General features: G+C 43.7%; 1 protein-coding gene across 1 annotated transcript in view; it reads right to left on the bottom strand.

Annotated features, from left to right (window-relative positions):
- LOC126150481 (Down syndrome cell adhesion molecule-like protein Dscam2) overlaps positions 1 to 1,158 on the bottom strand; it is a 171,791-nt gene extending 170,633 nt beyond the window's left edge. Inside the window, exons 1-2 of the mRNA XM_049915879.1 lie at positions 705 to 1,158; positions 356 to 594 (exon numbers count right to left, since the gene is read on the bottom strand). Of these exons, the coding sequence (XP_049771836.1) occupies positions 356 to 594; positions 705 to 1,158 (693 nt within the window). The remainder of the gene's footprint in view (positions 1 to 355; positions 595 to 704) is intronic.
- Between the last annotated feature and the right edge of the window lie 17,895 nt (positions 1,159 to 19,053).

Raw genomic sequence — 19,053 nt, 5'->3', positions numbered from 1 at the left:
CAAATATAGGCACCAGTCACACCACCCGTGCCGCTTGCATAGCGCGCTTGCAAAGTGAACAGAAGTGCACCCATATCTTCCATTACTGTTGTCAACGTTAATCAAGCGACTCTAAGCACTGAAAACAGCTCTCATGATATCCAGTGAAAGGTATTTGCGTCTGACATAGAAAATAAAGATACGGCTTTCTTTGTTATTAAGCCCTTTCCGGAAATACTCACTTTGAACACTAATATTAAATTGCAGTTCGAGAACAGAGGCGTAACATAGGCAATCTTTTGTTTCTGTCGTGGTGCATTGGCGCTTTTGCAGCAGCAAATATCTGTTCATCCGAAACGTTTTGCCTGAAACGTACCTTCCACGTAACGAGAAGACTCTCTGAACTTTTCGTCCTAACTTTCACATCCCTTGGTGGAGATTCAGGGGGCTCTTCCTCTGTGGTTACTGAGAGCTCGCTGGTCGCGTTGGACGTTCCAATGGAGTTGCTAGCGAGAGCTCTGAAGTGGTACGCGTGGGCGGGCAGAAGACCCGCCACGGTGACGTTTTGCTGGTCTCCTTGCACCAGCACCTGGGCAACATTCCAATGCCATGTAACTGCCAACAGACACACAAACTGGAAGAAATTACACAACAGTATCAGTCATGGTCAGATTCCACAAAATCTTCAGACTACAAACCACGGTAACACTCCAGAGACTACCTACCTGAAGTATTTTTGTATTGCACGACGTAGTGCGTGATTCGACTGTTTCCGTCGTACGGCGGTTCCCAAGCCAAGCTAACACTGCGGCTGCTGTAGTTTGAAACATGGAAGTTCACAGGAGTTTCTGGTGGCTCTTGAACCACCAGCAGGATTTCTGATCTGTCTGAACCATATTTGTTAGCAGCACTGCAAACAAAACGTGCTGTATCTGTTCTCTGCAACCGTTCGAATTCTAGTTTTGCTGCCACTCCATTGGGTAATGCGATCTCCTTTGCAGTAACTCGTTCGTGAAGAGTAGCATCAAAACGGTGGCCATTTTGAAACCAGTTTATGCTGACAGGTTTGTCCCCATCTACTGTGCAGTCGAGAGTGGCTGAACTTCCCTGTATCGCTGTTATATTTTGAAAGGGTCTGTGGAATCTTGCTGGCACTGAAAATGAAGTCAAACATATCATTACCGCATAAATTCAAAACACTTATGAAATGAATACTAATGCCACATAATCTAACTATTGCAGAAGTTGGATGTTAAAACACGGGGGCCACTACAAAAGATTTAAAAAATTCTGTGTTAACGTTTTTCAAGTGGTCGCCCCTGTAGATCGTGTACACATACGTGCAATTGAATAAACAGTTCCACTAATTTTGATGAGAGCTCAATTTTTTTGTTAAATAAGTTTAAGAAAAGCAGCTAAAATTTTTAGGTCCATTGCCAAACATAATTACAATTTTCTTTCAAGTATGCAATTTGGGGAGAAAAATTAAATTGTACACAAGTATTACTGTACACTATATTGAAATGAATGTAATTTAATATAGAACATTAAGTTAAATTTATAACAGCAACACCTTCAAGTTCATTAAGCACGACACATTATCACGACGTACAAATTTACCGTGATTAGATTATTTTAAATTTTTGTTCAGAAATAAAAATGACAATTATTAAAAAGAAAAACTAGTTTCTCTTTTCAGTAACTACAATCTGTATATTATTTTCTTGGCACCGTACTAAAATAATGAGGTATCTCGAACAGAATGACATCTTCCATACCAAGCGGAATGGATTCCGAAAACATTGCAAACCTAACTCGCACTTTTCTCACATGACACACTGATAGCCTTGTGTCAAAACAAGCAGGCGTATGCAGTACTTCATTATTTCCAAAAGGTATTTGATTCAGTACCGCACCTACACTTTTTGTGCAAAATACGATCACGTGGGGTAGCAAGTGAAATTTTTGTCTGGACTGTGGATATCTTGGCGGGGAGGACGCAACATGTTATCTTGGAAGGAGATTCACCATTAGATGTAGAAGTAACTTAGTGTGTGACCCAGAGAGGTGTGATGGGATTCTTGTTGTTCATGTTCTATATTAATGACTCTGCAGACAATATTAACAGTAACCTCAGAGTATTCGCAGCTGATGGAGTTATCTATAATGAAGTACTGTCTAAACGAAGCTGCATAAATATTCAGTCAGATCTTGGTAAGATTTCAAAGTGGTGCAAAGATTGGCAACTTGCTTTAAATGTTAAAAAACGTAAAACTGTGCACTTCACAAAACGAAAAACCACTGTATCCTATGACTGCAATATCACTGAATCACTGTTGAAATCGACCACCTCACACAAACACCTGGGAGTAACATTTTGTAGAGGTTGGAAATAAAATAATCACTTAGGCTCAGTCAAGAGTAAAGCAGACTTGGGTTTATTGGTAGAATACTGGGGAAGTGCAGTCTACTAAGGACACCGCTTATAAATCACTAATGCATCAGTTTCTGAATATTGCTCAAGTGTGTGGGACCCATACGAAATAGGATACTGAACGTATACAGAGAAGGGCAGCTCGAATGGTCAAAGGTTTGCCTGATCCGTGGGAAAGTGTCACAGAAATCTACTGTTTCAAGAACAGATTTTAAATGATGACTCTTGGAATATACTACAACCGGCTATGCAACGCTCACATAAGAATCCTGAGGATAAGATTAGAGTAGTTATAGTACGTGCAGAAGCATTCAAATAATAATTATTCCCGCATTCCAAACGTGATTACAGCGGGAAGAAATTCTAATAGCTGGTACGATGGGGCATATCCTCTGCCGTGCACTTCACCGTGGTTTGTAGAATGTAGATGTAGGTGTAGATATAGATTATTGCTTCTTGAAATAGTGTAGTATGACGAGGAAATGCTTGCTAATGTCAATATTTGATGTAAATTTGAAATTCCATGTACAGTTTGTATTCTCAATGTAAGAAACGAATCTTTTGTGCAAGGGCAGACAGCTCCCAGCTAAAAAATCTTCAGCATTCTTTTGGGCTATTTAGAGCTGACTGTCGACTATGACATATTGCATTAATAGTAAAGCTGTTACGTTTTTGAGAAACGATACAGAAGCTATATGGTTTTATCAGAGAACATATGCATGGTAGGAAGAAACAATGTGAAAAGCTTGTAAGGGTGTTGCAGGGGAAGTTGCGCTGAGAAAAACTGTTAAGAAAAAAAAATCGATAAGTTGCGCCATTACCAATTAATTAGCTAATGAGGTTGTCGCACGCAAATTCAAGCACACTGCCAGAGATAGTGTGGCAAGATATGTTGTTCATTTGGTTTCCTCAAACCGAACAAACGCAATTTTTGCTCACCTACCCTAAATTTATCGCTTCCGATCAAGGCACATTTTAACTGGTAATCAGCGTTTAAACAAGTTGTAACTCACTGACCCCCAGATGTATGTGCATTACCGTGTTTTAGAATGTGCGAGTACTTGAATTTGCATGTGCAACTACCTGATTGGCTAATTTCAATAACTCGAATTTCTTCTTAACACCTATTTTTCGGCACAACCTTCTGTGGAGGTTACAGTCTCTCCAGTTTCTGACCATCCTGTATGTTTAATATAAATTCAGTAATATATTTTAGAACAAAAATGGTAGATCATTCATTGATTAATTTATTCCGAAAATAATATCACTAGTAACTGCTATTAAAGCTAAGAAAATGTAACACTATTTGTAGATTATGGAATGATTGAGAGTAAAAGTTATCTTGTAGTTAACTTTTCCTCTTTATATGGTTCTAGAAGGCAAGATAAAGTTTCCACCATATTTACATATCGATACATAACGAACATATATATCTGAGTGGATGAAGTCTGGTTTTCCTCTCTCCCAGACAGATTCTGTGGAGTCAGAAAATTGCTTCTCCAGATGGGGGCTTTGTTCTTTAGCGCCCGCGCTCTCACGCTCGCACACACACACACACACACACACACACACACACACACAACAGCAAGGAGCTGTAGTTCCTGTGGTCTTGAGTCCTAAGAATGGTTTTGATGCATCTCTGCAGCCTACTCTCTCCTTCGCAAACCTCTTCATCTGCAACCCGCATCCTTTCAAACCTGTTTACTGTATGCATCTCTTAGTCCCCCTATACAATTATTACCCCCTAAACTTCTCTCAATACTGAATTCGTGCTCCAATGACATCTCAGAACGTGTCCTATCAACCGTCCTTTTAGTGAAGTTGTGCCACAAATTTCTATCCTCCCCAAATCTATTCAGTACTTTCTCATTAGTTACATGATCTACCAATCAAATTTTCGGCATTCTCCTGCAGCACCAAATTTCAAAAGCTTGTATGCTCTTCTTGTCTGATCTGTTTATGGTCTGTCTTTCGCTTCTATGCAATGCTACCCACCAGACAAATACCCGCAGGAAAGATTTCCTAACATTTAAATGCATATCTGACGTTAATGTTGTCATAGTTGGTCTACATTCTACATTATCTCTAATTCGGAGATACCAAAACTTTGTTATGTACTACTTCATACACAATGGTAAGGGAAGGTGAGCTACAGATGGTTGCAGCAGCTGTCTTCGTAGGAAAGCTGGACAGAAGCAGAAATGATTAGCTAACAACTTTTGTTTAACTTGCAGCTTCCTCACAGCATTGCGAAAAAACTTTAGAAAAGAACAAACAGCAGTAAAGTCCAGCCTTTACAAGAAGCAACTTGTCTCTCTTCTTGAAACGGTGTACCGTAGGTCTCTAGAAGAGCGTAGCGTTCCAAAAGATTGGAAAATGGCACAGGTCATCACCGTTTTCAAGAAGGGACGTCGAACAGATGTGCAGAACTATAGACCTATATCTGTAACGTTGATCAGTTGTAGAATTTTGGAACACGTATTATGTTCGAGTATAATGACTTTTCTGGAGACTAGAAATCTACTCTGTATGAATCAGCATGGGTTTCGAAAAAGACGATCGTGTGAAACCCAGCTCGCGCTATACGTCCACGAGACTCAGAGGGTCATACACAGGGGTTCCCAGATAGATGCCGTGTTTCTTGACTTCCGCAAGGCGTTTGATACAGTTCCCCACAGTCGTTAACTGAACAAAGTAAGAGCATATGGACTATCAGACCAACTGCGTGATTGGATTGAAGAGTTCCTCGATAACAGAACGCAGCATGTCATTCTCAATGGAGAGAAGTCTTCCGAAGTAAGGGTGATTTCAGGTGTGCCACAGCGGAGTGCCGTAGGACCATTGCTATTCACAATATATATAAATGACCTTGTGGATAACATCGGAAGTTCACTGAGGCTTTTTTCGGATGATGCTGTAGTATATCGAGAGGTTGTAACAATGGAAAATTGTACCGAAATGCAGAAGGATCTGCAACGAATTGACACAGGGTGCAGGGAGTGGTAATTGAATCTCAATGTAGACAAGTGTAAAGTGCTCCGAATACATAGAAAGAATTATCCTTTATCATTTAGCTACAATATAGCAGGTCAGAAACTGGAAGCAGTCAATTTCATAAATTATCTAGGAGTAGGCATTAGGAGTGTTTTAAAATTGAATGACTATATAAAATTAATCGTCGGTAAAGCAGATGCCAGACTGAGATTCATTGGAAGAATCCTCAGGAAATGCAGTCCGAAAACAAAGGAAGTAGGTTACAGTACACTCGTTCGCCCAATGCTTGAATACTGCTCACCGGTGTGAGATCCGAACCAGATAGGGTTGATAGAAGAGATGGAGAAGATCCAACGGAGAGTAGCGCGCTTCGTTACAGGATTATTTAGTAATCGGGAAAGCGTTACGGAGACGATAGATAAACTCCAGTGGAAGACTCTACAAGAGAGACGCTCAGTAGCTCGGTATGGGCTTTTGTTGAAGTTTGGAGAACATACCTTCACCGAGGAGTCAAGCAGTATATTGTGAAACGCGTATGTTCCATATGTATTCATTACCAGCGATAGCGAGGCATGACAGAATCTCTGACCAGAGAGTTTTTTATCGTTGCTAGTCTGTGCTTGACGGCGCGAGACGACTGTAGTAGCGCGCGCGAGTCGATTGTAGTAGTGTGTGTTGAGTGGGCAGAGAGAGAGTGGTTCTGTTGCGAGTTGCTCTCTGTCGACAGTAGTTGTAGCGAGTGGACGGTTGTACTGAGCGGGCGTCGCCATGCGTCGGCCGCGTTCTCTCCCTCCATCTCTGATCACGATTCAGGACGAGGTATATTGTTATCGAAGGTAATGAAGCAGCATTGCGCTCAGCTAATAACATATGTTAATTGTAATTAATTTGTTCAAGAAATGCCCCAATAATAATTTTTCTATAAAGTAACCCTTTTAAAGAAAAAGATTCATTTCAATTCAAAGAATATTTCCTATGCATTTCCTCCAAGAATCAGAATTAAATATACGCCAGCATTGCACGAAGCTGTGCCAAAAAAAAAAAAAAAAAAGAGCAGATAGAGTTACAGTTTTACTGATGTAAGAATTTTGGTTTAATTATTTTACAGGGCCGTAGGTCAGCGCTGCTGTGCCTATAAAATTTATCAGGTTTAATTATTGCTGTTCAGATGTTACATTCAGTTCATGCTTCATTATTTAATTAAATTTATTGAGGCTTTTATGAGCAATGTTCATTCGTTAATGTTTGTGGGGGGTTTACATTTGGGCCATTATTATTCTTTAACTTTGCAACGAGGTTACGCTTAGCTCATTTTTATTATTCAGTTTTGTGGGAAGTCAACATTTGGCACACGTTTTCATTATCATTGTCATTTTTTAATTTTCACGGGGAGGTTACAATTGCTCTCTCCTACGTATATCTCGCAAAGAGACTACGAGGATAAAATCAGAGATTAGAGCCCACACAGACGCATACCGACAATCTTTCTTTCCACGAGAAATACGAGACTGGAATAGAAGGGAGAACCGATAGAGGTACTCAAGGTACCCTCCGCCACACACCGTCAGGTGGCTTGCGGAGTATGGATGTAGATGTAGAAGAGCATCGCGTAATCTGAGGCTCCAGCTACTAAATCACGAACAAAATGTCTGAAGCTGAGTAAGACTGAAGACTGTCAAGACTGCTACTGAGACTGCTCGTGTAGCTGCCGGCTGCCATCCTACATCGCGGCGTCAGAGGGCGCTCGTAGTCGGAGCCTCTGAAGGCGTGGCTCAGTGGGTCCGCTGGATCCCCACAAGGCCGTTTGGGCGTCAGTCGAAAACGTGCGTTCCCGCTGCCAAATGTGAGGCGCCGATGGGCGTGGTCTCGATCTGTGATACCACAAACATCTACATCTAAGTCTACATACAGGGTGTTTAAAAAATGACCGGTATATTTGAAACGGCAATAAAAACTAAACGAGCAGCGATAGAAATACACCGTTTGTTGCAATATGCTTGGGACAACAGTACATTTTCAGGCAGACAAACTTTCGAAAGTACAGTAGTTACAATTTTCAACAACAGATGGCACTGTGGTCTGGGAAACTCTATAGTACGTTATTTTCCACATATCCACCATGCGTAGCAATAATATGGCGTAGTCTCTGAATGAAATTACCCGAAACCTTTGACAACGTGTCTGGAGGAATGGCTTCACATGCAGATGAGATGTACTGCTTCAGCTGTTCAATTGTTTCTGGATTCTGGCGGTACACCTGGTCTTTCGAGTGTCCCCACAGAAAGAAGTCACAGGGGTTCATGTCTGGCGAATAGGGAGGCCAATCCACGCCGCCTCCTGTATGTTTCGGATAGCCCAAAGCAATCACACGATCATCGAAATAGTCATTCAGGAAATTAAAGACGTCGGCCGTGCGATGTGGCCGGGCACCATCTTGCATAAACCACGAGGTGTTCGCAGTGTCGTCTAAGGCAGTTTGTACCGCCACAAATTCACGAAGAATGTCCAGATAGCGAGATGCAGTAATCGTTTCGGATCTGAAAAATGGGCCAATGATTCCTTTGGAAGAAATGGCGGCCCAGACCAGTACTTTTTGAGGATGCAGGGACGATGGGACTGCAACATCGGGCTTTTTGGTTCCCTATACGCGCCAGTTCTGTTTATTGACGAAGCCGTTCAGGTAAAAATAAGCTTCGTCAGTAAACCAAATGCTGCCCACATGCATATCGCCGTCATCGATTCTGTGCACTATATCGTTAGCGAATGTCTCTCGTGCAGCAATGGTAGCGGCGCTGAGGGGTTGCCGAGATTTAATTTTGTACGGATAGAGGTGTAAACTCTGGCGCACGAGACGATACGTGGACGTTGGCGTCATTTGGACCGCAGCTGCAACACGGCGAACGGAAACCCGAGGCCGCTGTCGGATCACCTGCTGCACTAGCTGCGCGTTGCCCTCTGTGGTTGCCGTACGCGGTCGCCCTACCTTTCCAGCACGTTCATCCGTCACGTTCCCAGTCCGTTGAAATTTTTCAAACAGATCCTTTATTGTATCGCTTTTCGGTCCTTTGGTTACATTAAACCTCCGTTGAAAACTTCGTCTTGTTGCAACAACACTGTGTTCTAGGCGGTGGAATTCCAACACCAGAAAAATCCTCTGTTCTAAGGAATAAACCATGTTGTCCACAGCACACTTGCACGTTGTGAACAGCACACGCTTACAGCAGAAAGACGACGTACAGAATGGCGCACCCACAGACTGCGTTGTCTTCTATATCTTTCACATCACCTGCAGCGCCATCTGTTGTTGAAAATTGTAACTACTGTAATTTCGAAAGTTTGCCCGCCTGAAAATGTACTGTTGTCCCAAGCATATTGCAACAAACGGTGTATTTCTATCGCTGCTCGATTAGTTTTTATTGCCGTTTCATATATACCGAACATTTTTGAAACACCCTGTACATACTCCGCAATCCACCGTACGGTGCCTGACGGAGGGCACCTTGTACCACAACTGGTCGTTTCGTTTCCTGTTGTACTCGCAGACAGAGCGACGGAAAAACGACAGGCTATAAGCCTCCATATGAGCCCTAATTACTCGTATTTTATCTTCGTGGTCCCTACGCGAAATGTACACTCCTGGAAATGGAGAAAAGAACACATTGACACCGGTGTGTCAGACCCACCATACTTGCTCCGGACACTGCGAGAGGGCTGTACAAGCAATGATCACACGCACGGCACAGCGGACACACCAGGAACCGCGGTGTTGGCCGTCGAATGGCGCTAGCTGCGCAGCATTTGTGCACCGCCGCCGTCAGTGTCAGCCAGTTTGCCGTGGCATACGGAGCTCCATCGCAGTCTTTAACACTGGTAGCATGCCGCGACAGCGTGGACGTGAACCGTATGTGCAGTTGACGGACTTTGAGCGAGGGCGTATAGTGGGCATGCGGGAGGCCGGGTGGATGTACCGCCGAATTGCTCAACACGTGGGGCGTGAGGTCTCCACAGTACATCGATGTTGTCGCCAGTGGTCGGCGGAAGGTGCACGTGCCCGTCGACCTGGGACCGGACCGCAGCGACGCACGGATGCACGCCAAGACCGTAAGATCCTACGCAGTGCCGTAGGGGACCGCACCGCCACTTCCCAGCAAATTAGGGACACTGTTGCTCCTGGGGTATCGGCGAGGACCATTCGCAACCGTCTCCACGAAGCTGGGCTACGGTCCCGCACACCGTTAGGCCGTCTTCCGCTCACGCCCCAACATCGTGCAGCCCGCCTCCAGTGGTGTCGCGACAGGCGTGAATGGAGGGACGAATGGAGACGTGTCGTCTTCAGCGATGAGAGTCGCTTCTGCCTTGGTGCCAATGATGGTCGTATGCGTGTTTGGCGCCGTGCAGGTGAGCGCCACAATCAGGACTGCATACGACCGAGGCACACAGGGCCAACACCCGGCATCATGGTGTGGGGAGCGATCTCCTACACTGGCCGTACACCACTGGTGATCGTCGAGGGGACACTGAATAGTGCACGGTACATCCAAACCGTCATCGAACCCATCGTTCTACCATTCCTAGACCGGCAAGGGAACTTGCTGTTCCAACAGGGCAATGCACGTCCGCATGTATCCCGTGCCACCCAACGTGCTCTAGAAGGTGTAAGTCAACTACCCTGGCCAGCAAGATCTCCGGATCTGTCCCCCATTGAGCATGTTTGGGACTGGATGAAGCGTCGTCTCACGCGGTCTGCACGTCCAGCACGAACGCTGGTCCAACTGAGGTGCCAGGTGGAAATGGCATGGCAAGCCGTTCCACAGGACTACATCCAGCATCTCTACGATCGTCTCCATGGGAGAATAGCAGCCTGCATTGCTGCGAAAGGTGGATATACACTGTACTAGTGCCGACATTGTGCATGCTCTGTTGCCTGTGTCTATGTGCCTGTGGTTCTGTCAGTGTGATCATGTGATGTATCTGACCCCAGGAATGTGTCAATAAAGTTTCCCCTTCCTGGGACAATGAATTCACGGTGTTCTTATTTCAATTTCCAGGAGTGTATGTTGGCCGTAGTAGGATAGTTCTGCAGTCAGCTTCAAATGCCGGTTCTCTAAATATTCTCAGTAGCATTCTTCGAAATGAATGTCTTCTTCCCTCCAGGGATTCCCATTTGCGCTCCCGAAGCATATCCTTATCACTTGCAATCTGATAAAACGTACTGGTCACAAATGTAGCAGCCCGCCTCTGAACTGCTTTGATGTCCTTCAATCCGACCTGGCGCGCATCCCAAATACTCGAGTGGTACTCAAGAGCAGGTCGCACTACCGTTCTGCATGCTGCTTCCTTTATAGGCGAGCCACAACTTCCTGAAATTCTCTCAATGAACTGAAATCCACCGCCCGCCTTCCCTGCCACAGGCCTGACACGCTCGTTCCACTTCATACCACTTTGCGACGTTACGCCCAGATATTTCAACGACGTGACTGTGTGAAGCAGTACACTACTAACGATGTATCCAACATTACGGGTTTGTTTTCCCTACTCAGTTAACTTACATCTTTCTACTTTAAGAGCCAGCTGCCATTCATCAGATCAACCAGAAATTTTGAATTTGCACGTGCGACGACCTGGATGACTAAATTTAATTGCTCGGAAATTCAACGTATCGAATTTTTTTCCATACATTTTATTTCTGAGCACAACCATGTCTCGGGCACCCTTACAAGCTTTTCAGACAGTTTGTGATCACCCTCTGTGTTTAATATAAATTCAGCAATCCATTTCAGAACAAAAATTGTAAAGTAACCATTGATTAATTTACCTACTACTCGTTTGCTAATCTAATTTCCTCAGCATCGGCTCATTTAACTCTACTATATTGCGTTACCCTTACTTTGCTTTTTTCGACGTTAGTCTTATACCCTCCTTCCAAGACACTGTCCATTCCCTTCAACTGACCTTCCAAGTCCCTTATTGTCTCTTAGAGAACTACAATATCATCGTCAAAACTCAAAATTTTTATTTCTTCTCCCTGAACTTTAATCACTTCTCCAAATTTTGGATTGGTTTCCTTTAATACTTCCTCAATGTACAGATTGAATAACATTGGGTATGGGCTATAATCCTGTCTCATTCCCGTCTAAAGATTGCTTCCCTTGCATGTCCCTCGACTTTTATAACTGCTGTCTGGTTTCTGCACATGTTGTAAGCAGCAATTTGCTCCCTGCATTTTACGCCTACTACCTTCAGAATTTCACAGAGTGTATTCCAGTTAAAACTGAGAAAAGTTTTCTCAAAGTCTACAAATGTTATAAATTAGATTTGCTTTCCTAAACTAATCTTCTAAAAGTAGTAGTACGGTCAATTTTGCCTCGCGCGTTGCTACATTTCTCTGCAAAACCAAACTGATATTCTCTAATGTCGGCTTCTACCAGTCTTTTCCTGTTTCAACTCCATACTAGAGTTCAATAGTTTGGTCAGCGAGTGATGGTGTGCTATTATCTCTTCAACCGAAGAGCAGAGGTTTCCCATAAGTGAGCGATCTGTAGAATGTACTGGTTGCGGTGTCGAACGTCAACTGTATTGAGGTAAGTCGACACGGATGGAACAACATGCGGTATTGCGTTATCTTCCTGAAAGATAGCATCAAGAGACCTCGAAAATAGGGCCCTGCGAGCAGCCTTAACACTTCAGAAATGTAATGGCTGCAGTCTAAATTACTGCCTGTGCGAACCAGAGGTAATGGTGTTGCGCACCCGATGGCACCCCATACCAATAAGCATGCTCCTGGGTCCGCATGACTATAGCGAATGCAGTCTTACATAGTTTCTGACCGCCAGCTCTTCACCTACTTGGATACTCTGCAAGTCACACTCAATTGCCTGGTGAGATTTCGTCGAACCACCTTTACAATAATTCTCTATTATTCCAATCTTGAACAGCGCGCGGAAAAAACGAACACGTATATCTTTAAATGCGAGCTGTTATTTCCTATCTTTTATTATGACAATCGTTTCTCCCTATGTGGGTCAGCGTCAACAAAATATTTTCGCATTCGGAGGAGAAAGTTGGTGATTGGTATTTCGTGCGAAAATTCCGCTGCAACGGAAAACACCTTTGTTTTAATGATCTCCACGCCAAATCCCGTATCATGTAAATGACTCTCTTTCCCCTACTTCACGATGATACAAAACGTGCTTCCTTCCTTTGAACTTTCTCGATGGACTCCGTTAATCCTATGTGGTAAGGATCTCAGACCACGCAGCAGTACGCCAAAAGCGTAGTGTAGGCAGTCTCCTTAGTAGATCTGTGTCCTGCCAATAAAACGCAGTCTTTCGTTTGCCTTCCCCACGACATTTTCTATGTGTTCTTTCCAATTGAAGTTGTTTGTAATTGTAATTCCTAGATATTTAGTTGAATTTACGGCCTTTAGATTTGATTTATTTATTGTCTAAAAGAAATTTAGCTGATTCCTTTTAGCATTCACATGTATGACCCCACACTTTTCGTTATTTAGGGTCTACTGCCAATTTTTGGACAATACAGAAATCTTTTATAAATCGTTTTGCAATTTGCTTTCATCTTCTGATGACTTTACTAGACGATAAACGACAGCATCATTTGCAAACATCCTAAGATGGCTGCTCAGATTGTCTCCTAAATCGCTTATACAGATAAGGAACAGCAGATGGCCTATAACTCTACTTTGGGGAATGCTAAAAATCACTTCCGTCAGTTACTACGAACCGTGACCTGTCTGACAGGAAATCACGAATCCAGTCACATAACTGAGACGATATTCCACAAACAGGCAATAGCACTACAGGCCGCTTGTGTGGTACTGCGTTAAAACTCTTCTATCTAGAAAGACGAATCAATTTGAAATCCCTTGTCAATAGCACAACACTTCATGTGAGTTAAGAGCTAGTTGCGTTTGACAAGAACAATGTTTTCTAAATCCGTGTTGACTGTGTGTCAACAGACCGTTGTCTTCGAGGTAATTCAGAATATGTGTTCCAAATTCGTACTGCATATTGACATTAGTGATATGAACCTGTAATGTGGTGAATTACTCCTACTACCTTTCTAGAATATTGGTGTGGTCTGTGCAACTTTCCAGTCTTTGGGTGCGGATATTTCGTCGAGCGAGCTGTTGTGTATGACAGTTAAGTTTGGAGCTACTGCATCAGAATAATCTAAGAGGAACGTAGTCGGTATAGAGTCTGGACCGGAAGACTTGTCTATTATTAAGTGAAGAAATACTGAAAGTCATGGAGCAGTGCAATGTAGTATTTCTTTATTTCGGAAAGTATCTGACTCTGTTCCACGTCTAGGCTTATTATCAAAATTTCTGTTGTACTGGGTATGAAGCGAAATTTGTGACTGGACTGGTGATTTTTTGGTAGAAAGGACGCAGCAAGTTATCTTGTATAGAGCCACCAGTAGATGAAGTAACGTTGGGCGTGCCCCAGAGAAGTGTGTTGATACGCTTACTGTTCACGTTCTTGGTTCGTGAGTCATCAACTGACGTGGAAGTAACTTTTGGTCTGCCCCAGGAAAGTAATAGTAACCTCGGAATTTTTCTAAATAATAGAATTATCTACAATGAAGTACTGCCTGGAAAATCCTGCATAAATATTCAGTCAGATTTTGATAAGATTTCACAGTAGTGCAAAGATTATCAACTTGCTTTAAATGATCAATCATGTAAAATTGTGAACTTCACAAAAGGAAGAAACATAGTATCCTATGACTACAGTATCAGAGAGTCACTGTTGGAATCCGCCAACTCATACAAATACCTGGGAGTAATACTTCGTAGGGATATGAAATGGAATTTTCTCGTAGGCTCAGTAGTGAGTAACGCATGTGGCAGACTTCGGTTTATTGGTAGAATACTGGGGAAGTGCAGTCTACGAAGGAGTGTTCTTACAAATCACACGTGCGACCAGTTCCTGAATATTGTTCCAGTGTTTGGCACCCATGCCAAAAATAGGACTAACAGGGGACACTGAACATATACAGAGAAGGGCAGTATTAGTGGTTACAGGTTTGTTTGACCCGTGGAAGACTGTTACGGGGATGCTGAAGACACAGAACTGCCATACTCTTCAAGACAGACGTAAACTACCCTGAGAAAGCATTCTTATAGAATGAGATTTTCACTCTGCAGCGGAGTGTGCGCTGATATGAAACTTCCTGGCAGATTAAAACTGTGTACCCGACCAAGACTCGAACTCGGGACCTTTGTCATTCGCGGGTAAGTGCTCTACCATCTGAGCCACCGAAGCACGACTCACGCCCGGTACACACAGCTTTACTTCTGCCAGTACCTCGTCTCCTACCTTCCAAACTTTACAGAAGCTCTCCTGCGAACCTTGCAGAACTAGCACTCCTGAAAGAAAGGATATTGCGGAGACATGGCTTAGCCACAGCCTGGGGGATGTTTCCAGAATGAGATTTTCACTCTGTAGCGGAGTGTGCGCTGATATGAAACTTCCTGGCAGATTAAAACTGTGTGCCAGACCGAGACTCGAACTCGGGACCTTTGCGTTTCGCGGGCAATTGCTCTACCATCTGAGCCACCGAAGCACGACTCACGCCCGGCACTCACAGCTTTACTTCTGCCAGTACCTCGTCTCCTACCTTCCAAACTTTACAGAAGCTCTCCTGCGAACCTTGCAGAACTAGCACTCCTGAAAGAAAGGATACTGCGGAGACATGGTACTGGCAGAAGTAAAGCTGTGAGTACCGGACGTGAGTCGTGCTTCCGTAGCTCAGATGGTAGAGCACTTGCCCGCGAAAGGCAAAGGTCCCGAGTCCGAGTCTCGGTCGGGCACACAGTTTTAATCTGCCAGGAAGTTTCATTCTTATAGAGTTCCAAAACCGACCATAAATGATGACACTGGGAATATTCTCCAAAACCGTACAAACCTCTCCCGTGATGGTCGTGACGACAAAATTAGTTTAATCATATCACCCAAGAAGGCATTTAAACATTCATTCTCGCATCCATATATAAATGGAACTGGTGATACTGTAATAACTGGTACAATGGGGCATAGCCTCTTCGCAGTGATTTGCGGAGTACAGATGCAGATGAAGATGTAGATGTAGCTCGTGGTGCTGTACACAGAACTAGATCTCGTAGGAAAAGACGATGCAGTGTCACTCCCGCGTCCATAGTTGCCATTTTACGATATCCAGTCTGCGCACTTACCTGCTGCTGCATCAAGGGAAGCAGCACCCATGGCCTCTTTTCTTACAGCCCGTTATGTTCATGACTTCGTCGCACTGTCCGTTTGGGCAATTTGTTTGCTACACATAAATGAGTTTCCTCACTTGAGGGTCGGGACGTTTCTATACGGACGAGCGAACAGATCTTGAATGACGCTGAATATGGATCTCCGTATGCGCTTGACAATCATCTGGTCCACATCAACAGGAGAAGCGGTATCGAGTACTGATAAACTACAGTCTCGATATGCTGTCGAATTCTCGGACTGGCTGGTAGAAGGTTCCCCTTCTTACATGAGGCAAAATGTAACCTCCTCACACGCAGGTAACATTCAAATGCATTGTGTGTTACTCCTACCAGCTTCCTGTGGTTGCACTGCATGCATTGGCACACTGCCTCCCTACTTTTATCTGGGATAAGTACGTCGAATAAAATTAAAAAAAAAAAGAAAGGTGCAGTTCTACAGATCTTACAACAGTTCTAAAGAACCCACGAGGTAACTGGAGGGCTATTCACGACAGAGAATAGAAATACTCTACATAGAAATAATATTGCAGAAAATACATAGGTAGCTGTAAATATAATTTACTTTCCTATTCGGTACAGGCTAAAGTCGAAGGCATACATACCAAGCTTGCCACAATCCGAAGGACGCCAAAAGAAAACCTGTTAGTTTAAAACTATAGAACCAAGTTAATATAACGATTCATGTTTTTGCTGTAGTAGTAATTTTCATTTAAAATTCTTTGGAAAAGCAGTAAAAAGACTTGTGCGTTGCCTGACAAAAAAGTGAAGGATCCAGAAGACGGAACGGAATCAGACTCTGCGTATTCTGATAGTGAGTCATACTACTCTGAAAAAAGAAGAAGGTGGCCACACCACGAAGCAATCATCCGAATGCAACGGTAATTGGTAGATGTGAAGTAGATATAAAGATACAGAAATGATTAAAATTTCAGGATAATGGGATGGTTTTTTCAAGAAAAAGAGTAACAAACTGAATAAGTCAGTAACCCGTTGGTCCATGTCAGGTCCTTATGGAAGCATTTATTAGGCTTGTTGGTTGTCCTCCTCATGGATATCTGCCAAAGTCCGTCCAATCAGAGCGTTAGATCGTCAGAATACCAAGCTCATTGGAGTGCATTGTCCATAACGCTCAAACCGTTCTTAATTGGCGAGAGACCCGGCAACCTCGCTGGGCAAGGTAGGGATTGTCAAGCACGAAGTCAGGCAGTAGAAACTGTCGGTGTGTTTAGCCGGGCGTTGTCTTGCTGATATGTAAACCCAGGATGGATTGCCACGAAAGGCAACGAAACGAAGCGCAGAGTGTCGTCGAGATACCGCTGTGCAGTAAAGATGTAGCGGAGCGCAACCAAATAGATCCTTATATGAAAAAAATGGCACCACAGACACTTAGTCCCGGTTGCTGTGCCGTATAGGAGACGACGGTGTGTTTGGTAACCCACGTCCGTCTGGGGAGGTTCCAGACTCATCTCCACTCGTCACCGGTGCTAAATTCTCAGTGGAACTCGTCGCTAAAGACGGTCAATGAGATTCCAGGCCAAAGACCTTTGGAGACTCTACAGACAGCCGTAGGATATCAACTTGACCCGACAACAAGGAGTGGTGGTCTGTGGTGTTCATAGTATCTTCTGGTAAACCTTCCGGGATGTAAGGTCGTGGTCCATGAAACTCTTCAGCTCCTAACGTTTCGTCCAGAGCTGCGCTGGACATCTTCAGAGGGGTGTTTCTCCTCCGCTGAGTCTTGCCGACTGACGGGTCGGACATCTGAGAGCGACTATATGTCGTAGAAAGTGGGCGTGACCAGAGTTACACGTGATATGCAGAGATAATCTTTGTCAAAGATAAAACTTAACTATCGATTGTAATCTCGTCATGGATAAAACTGTCTAGCAGTTCTGTAGTGCTACTGTCCAAATATCACTAAGTTTCATGGTCTCTTCTTTCCGATTAAAATTATCCCTATGTTTATATATTTCAATTGCTTCTCTACAAAGCCGTGGGTAGTAGTTCGTCGTCGTAGATAAAATTTTTGTTTCGGAAAACCTCACTTGATGATTTCCTGACTGAAAAGCGTGTTCTGCTACAGCCGATTTATCTGTTTTTCCTAATCGGCAAAGACTTCTGTGTTCTTTTTGTTGTTCCAATATAGACTTTTCCACATGTACACGGAATTTTATATACGCCACTGGCTGATAGAGGAGCGCGTTTATCTTTTACAGACCGGAGAACATGACAAATTTTCTTCGTTGGTCTAAAAACAGGTCTAATATCATGTTTACTTAAAATCTTTCCAATCTGATCCGTTACTTTCTTTATGAAAGGGAGAGAGACTGTATTCTTCCATCGTTTTTCGGGCTTGTCCTTAGGCTTTTTGTTGTTTGGATGCAGAATTCTGCTTACTTCTTTCTTTGAGTAGCCATTTTTCTCAAAAGCGTGCTTCAGATGTTTTAATTCGACGTCTAGATACTCCGGCGTGCAAATCCGTCTGGCTCTGTCAACGAGACTTTTAATCACACCTCTGCACGAAACGTTAGGAGCTGAAGAGTTTCATGGACCACGACCTTACATCCCGGAAGGTTTACCAGAAGATAGGTCTGTGGTGTGCCACTTCTTTTCACAGCAGAACCCCTTTGGTTGTCATCTGCGGCACCCGTACAGCACAATGGTGCGTTGACGATATTCTACGTTTCGTTCGGGGTGTCCTTGATGGCAAGTTATTCATATCAGCAAGATAACGCCAGCCCGAACACACCGACAGTTAATACTGCTTGACTTCGTGCTTGCAACCTCTACGTTGACCAGCAAGGCCGCCGAATGTATCGCCAGTTGAGAGCGTTTGGAACATTATGAGCAATGCCCTCTAACCAGATCGGTATTTTCACTATACAACGCGTCAGTTGGGCAGGAATTCGTACGATGTCCCACAGGAGGACATCCGACAACTCTGCCAATCAGTGCCAAGCCGAGTAACTATATGCATAAGGACCAGAGGTGGACCAAGGCGTTACTGACTTGCTCAGTTTGTAAAACACTTTCTATTGAGAATCGCAATTTTCCTGAAACTGTAATCATTTTTTTGTCTGTACATGTACATCACATTTACCAATTTACGTCCCTTTCGGATACTTTCCTCGTGGTGCGACGTTTTTGTTACTTTTAGAGTGCATTTCAGTAATTAAAAACTCGAGTCGAATGTACAAATAACTTGGCAATATGGTCCCGCTTATGAGTGTGGCGTTGCAACCCCTCTGACCTGGATACATGAACTGACTGGGTTGTAAAGGGTCGTTGTATCTTCTCTTGAGCCAAAACGCCGACAACTGTTGTAACTGGTCCCTGACATCTTGACATACTGGCAAGGTGGATGAGCTCTGTCCTGTTAAAAAATGAT

This window comes from Schistocerca cancellata, chromosome 2 (genome assembly GCF_023864275.1).
Source record: "Schistocerca cancellata isolate TAMUIC-IGC-003103 chromosome 2, iqSchCanc2.1, whole genome shotgun sequence".
Classification (NCBI taxonomy): Eukaryota; Metazoa; Arthropoda; class Insecta; order Orthoptera; family Acrididae; genus Schistocerca; species Schistocerca cancellata.
Note: the sequence above shows the minus strand (reverse complement) of the source record. Positions and strands in the feature narration are given on the sequence as shown.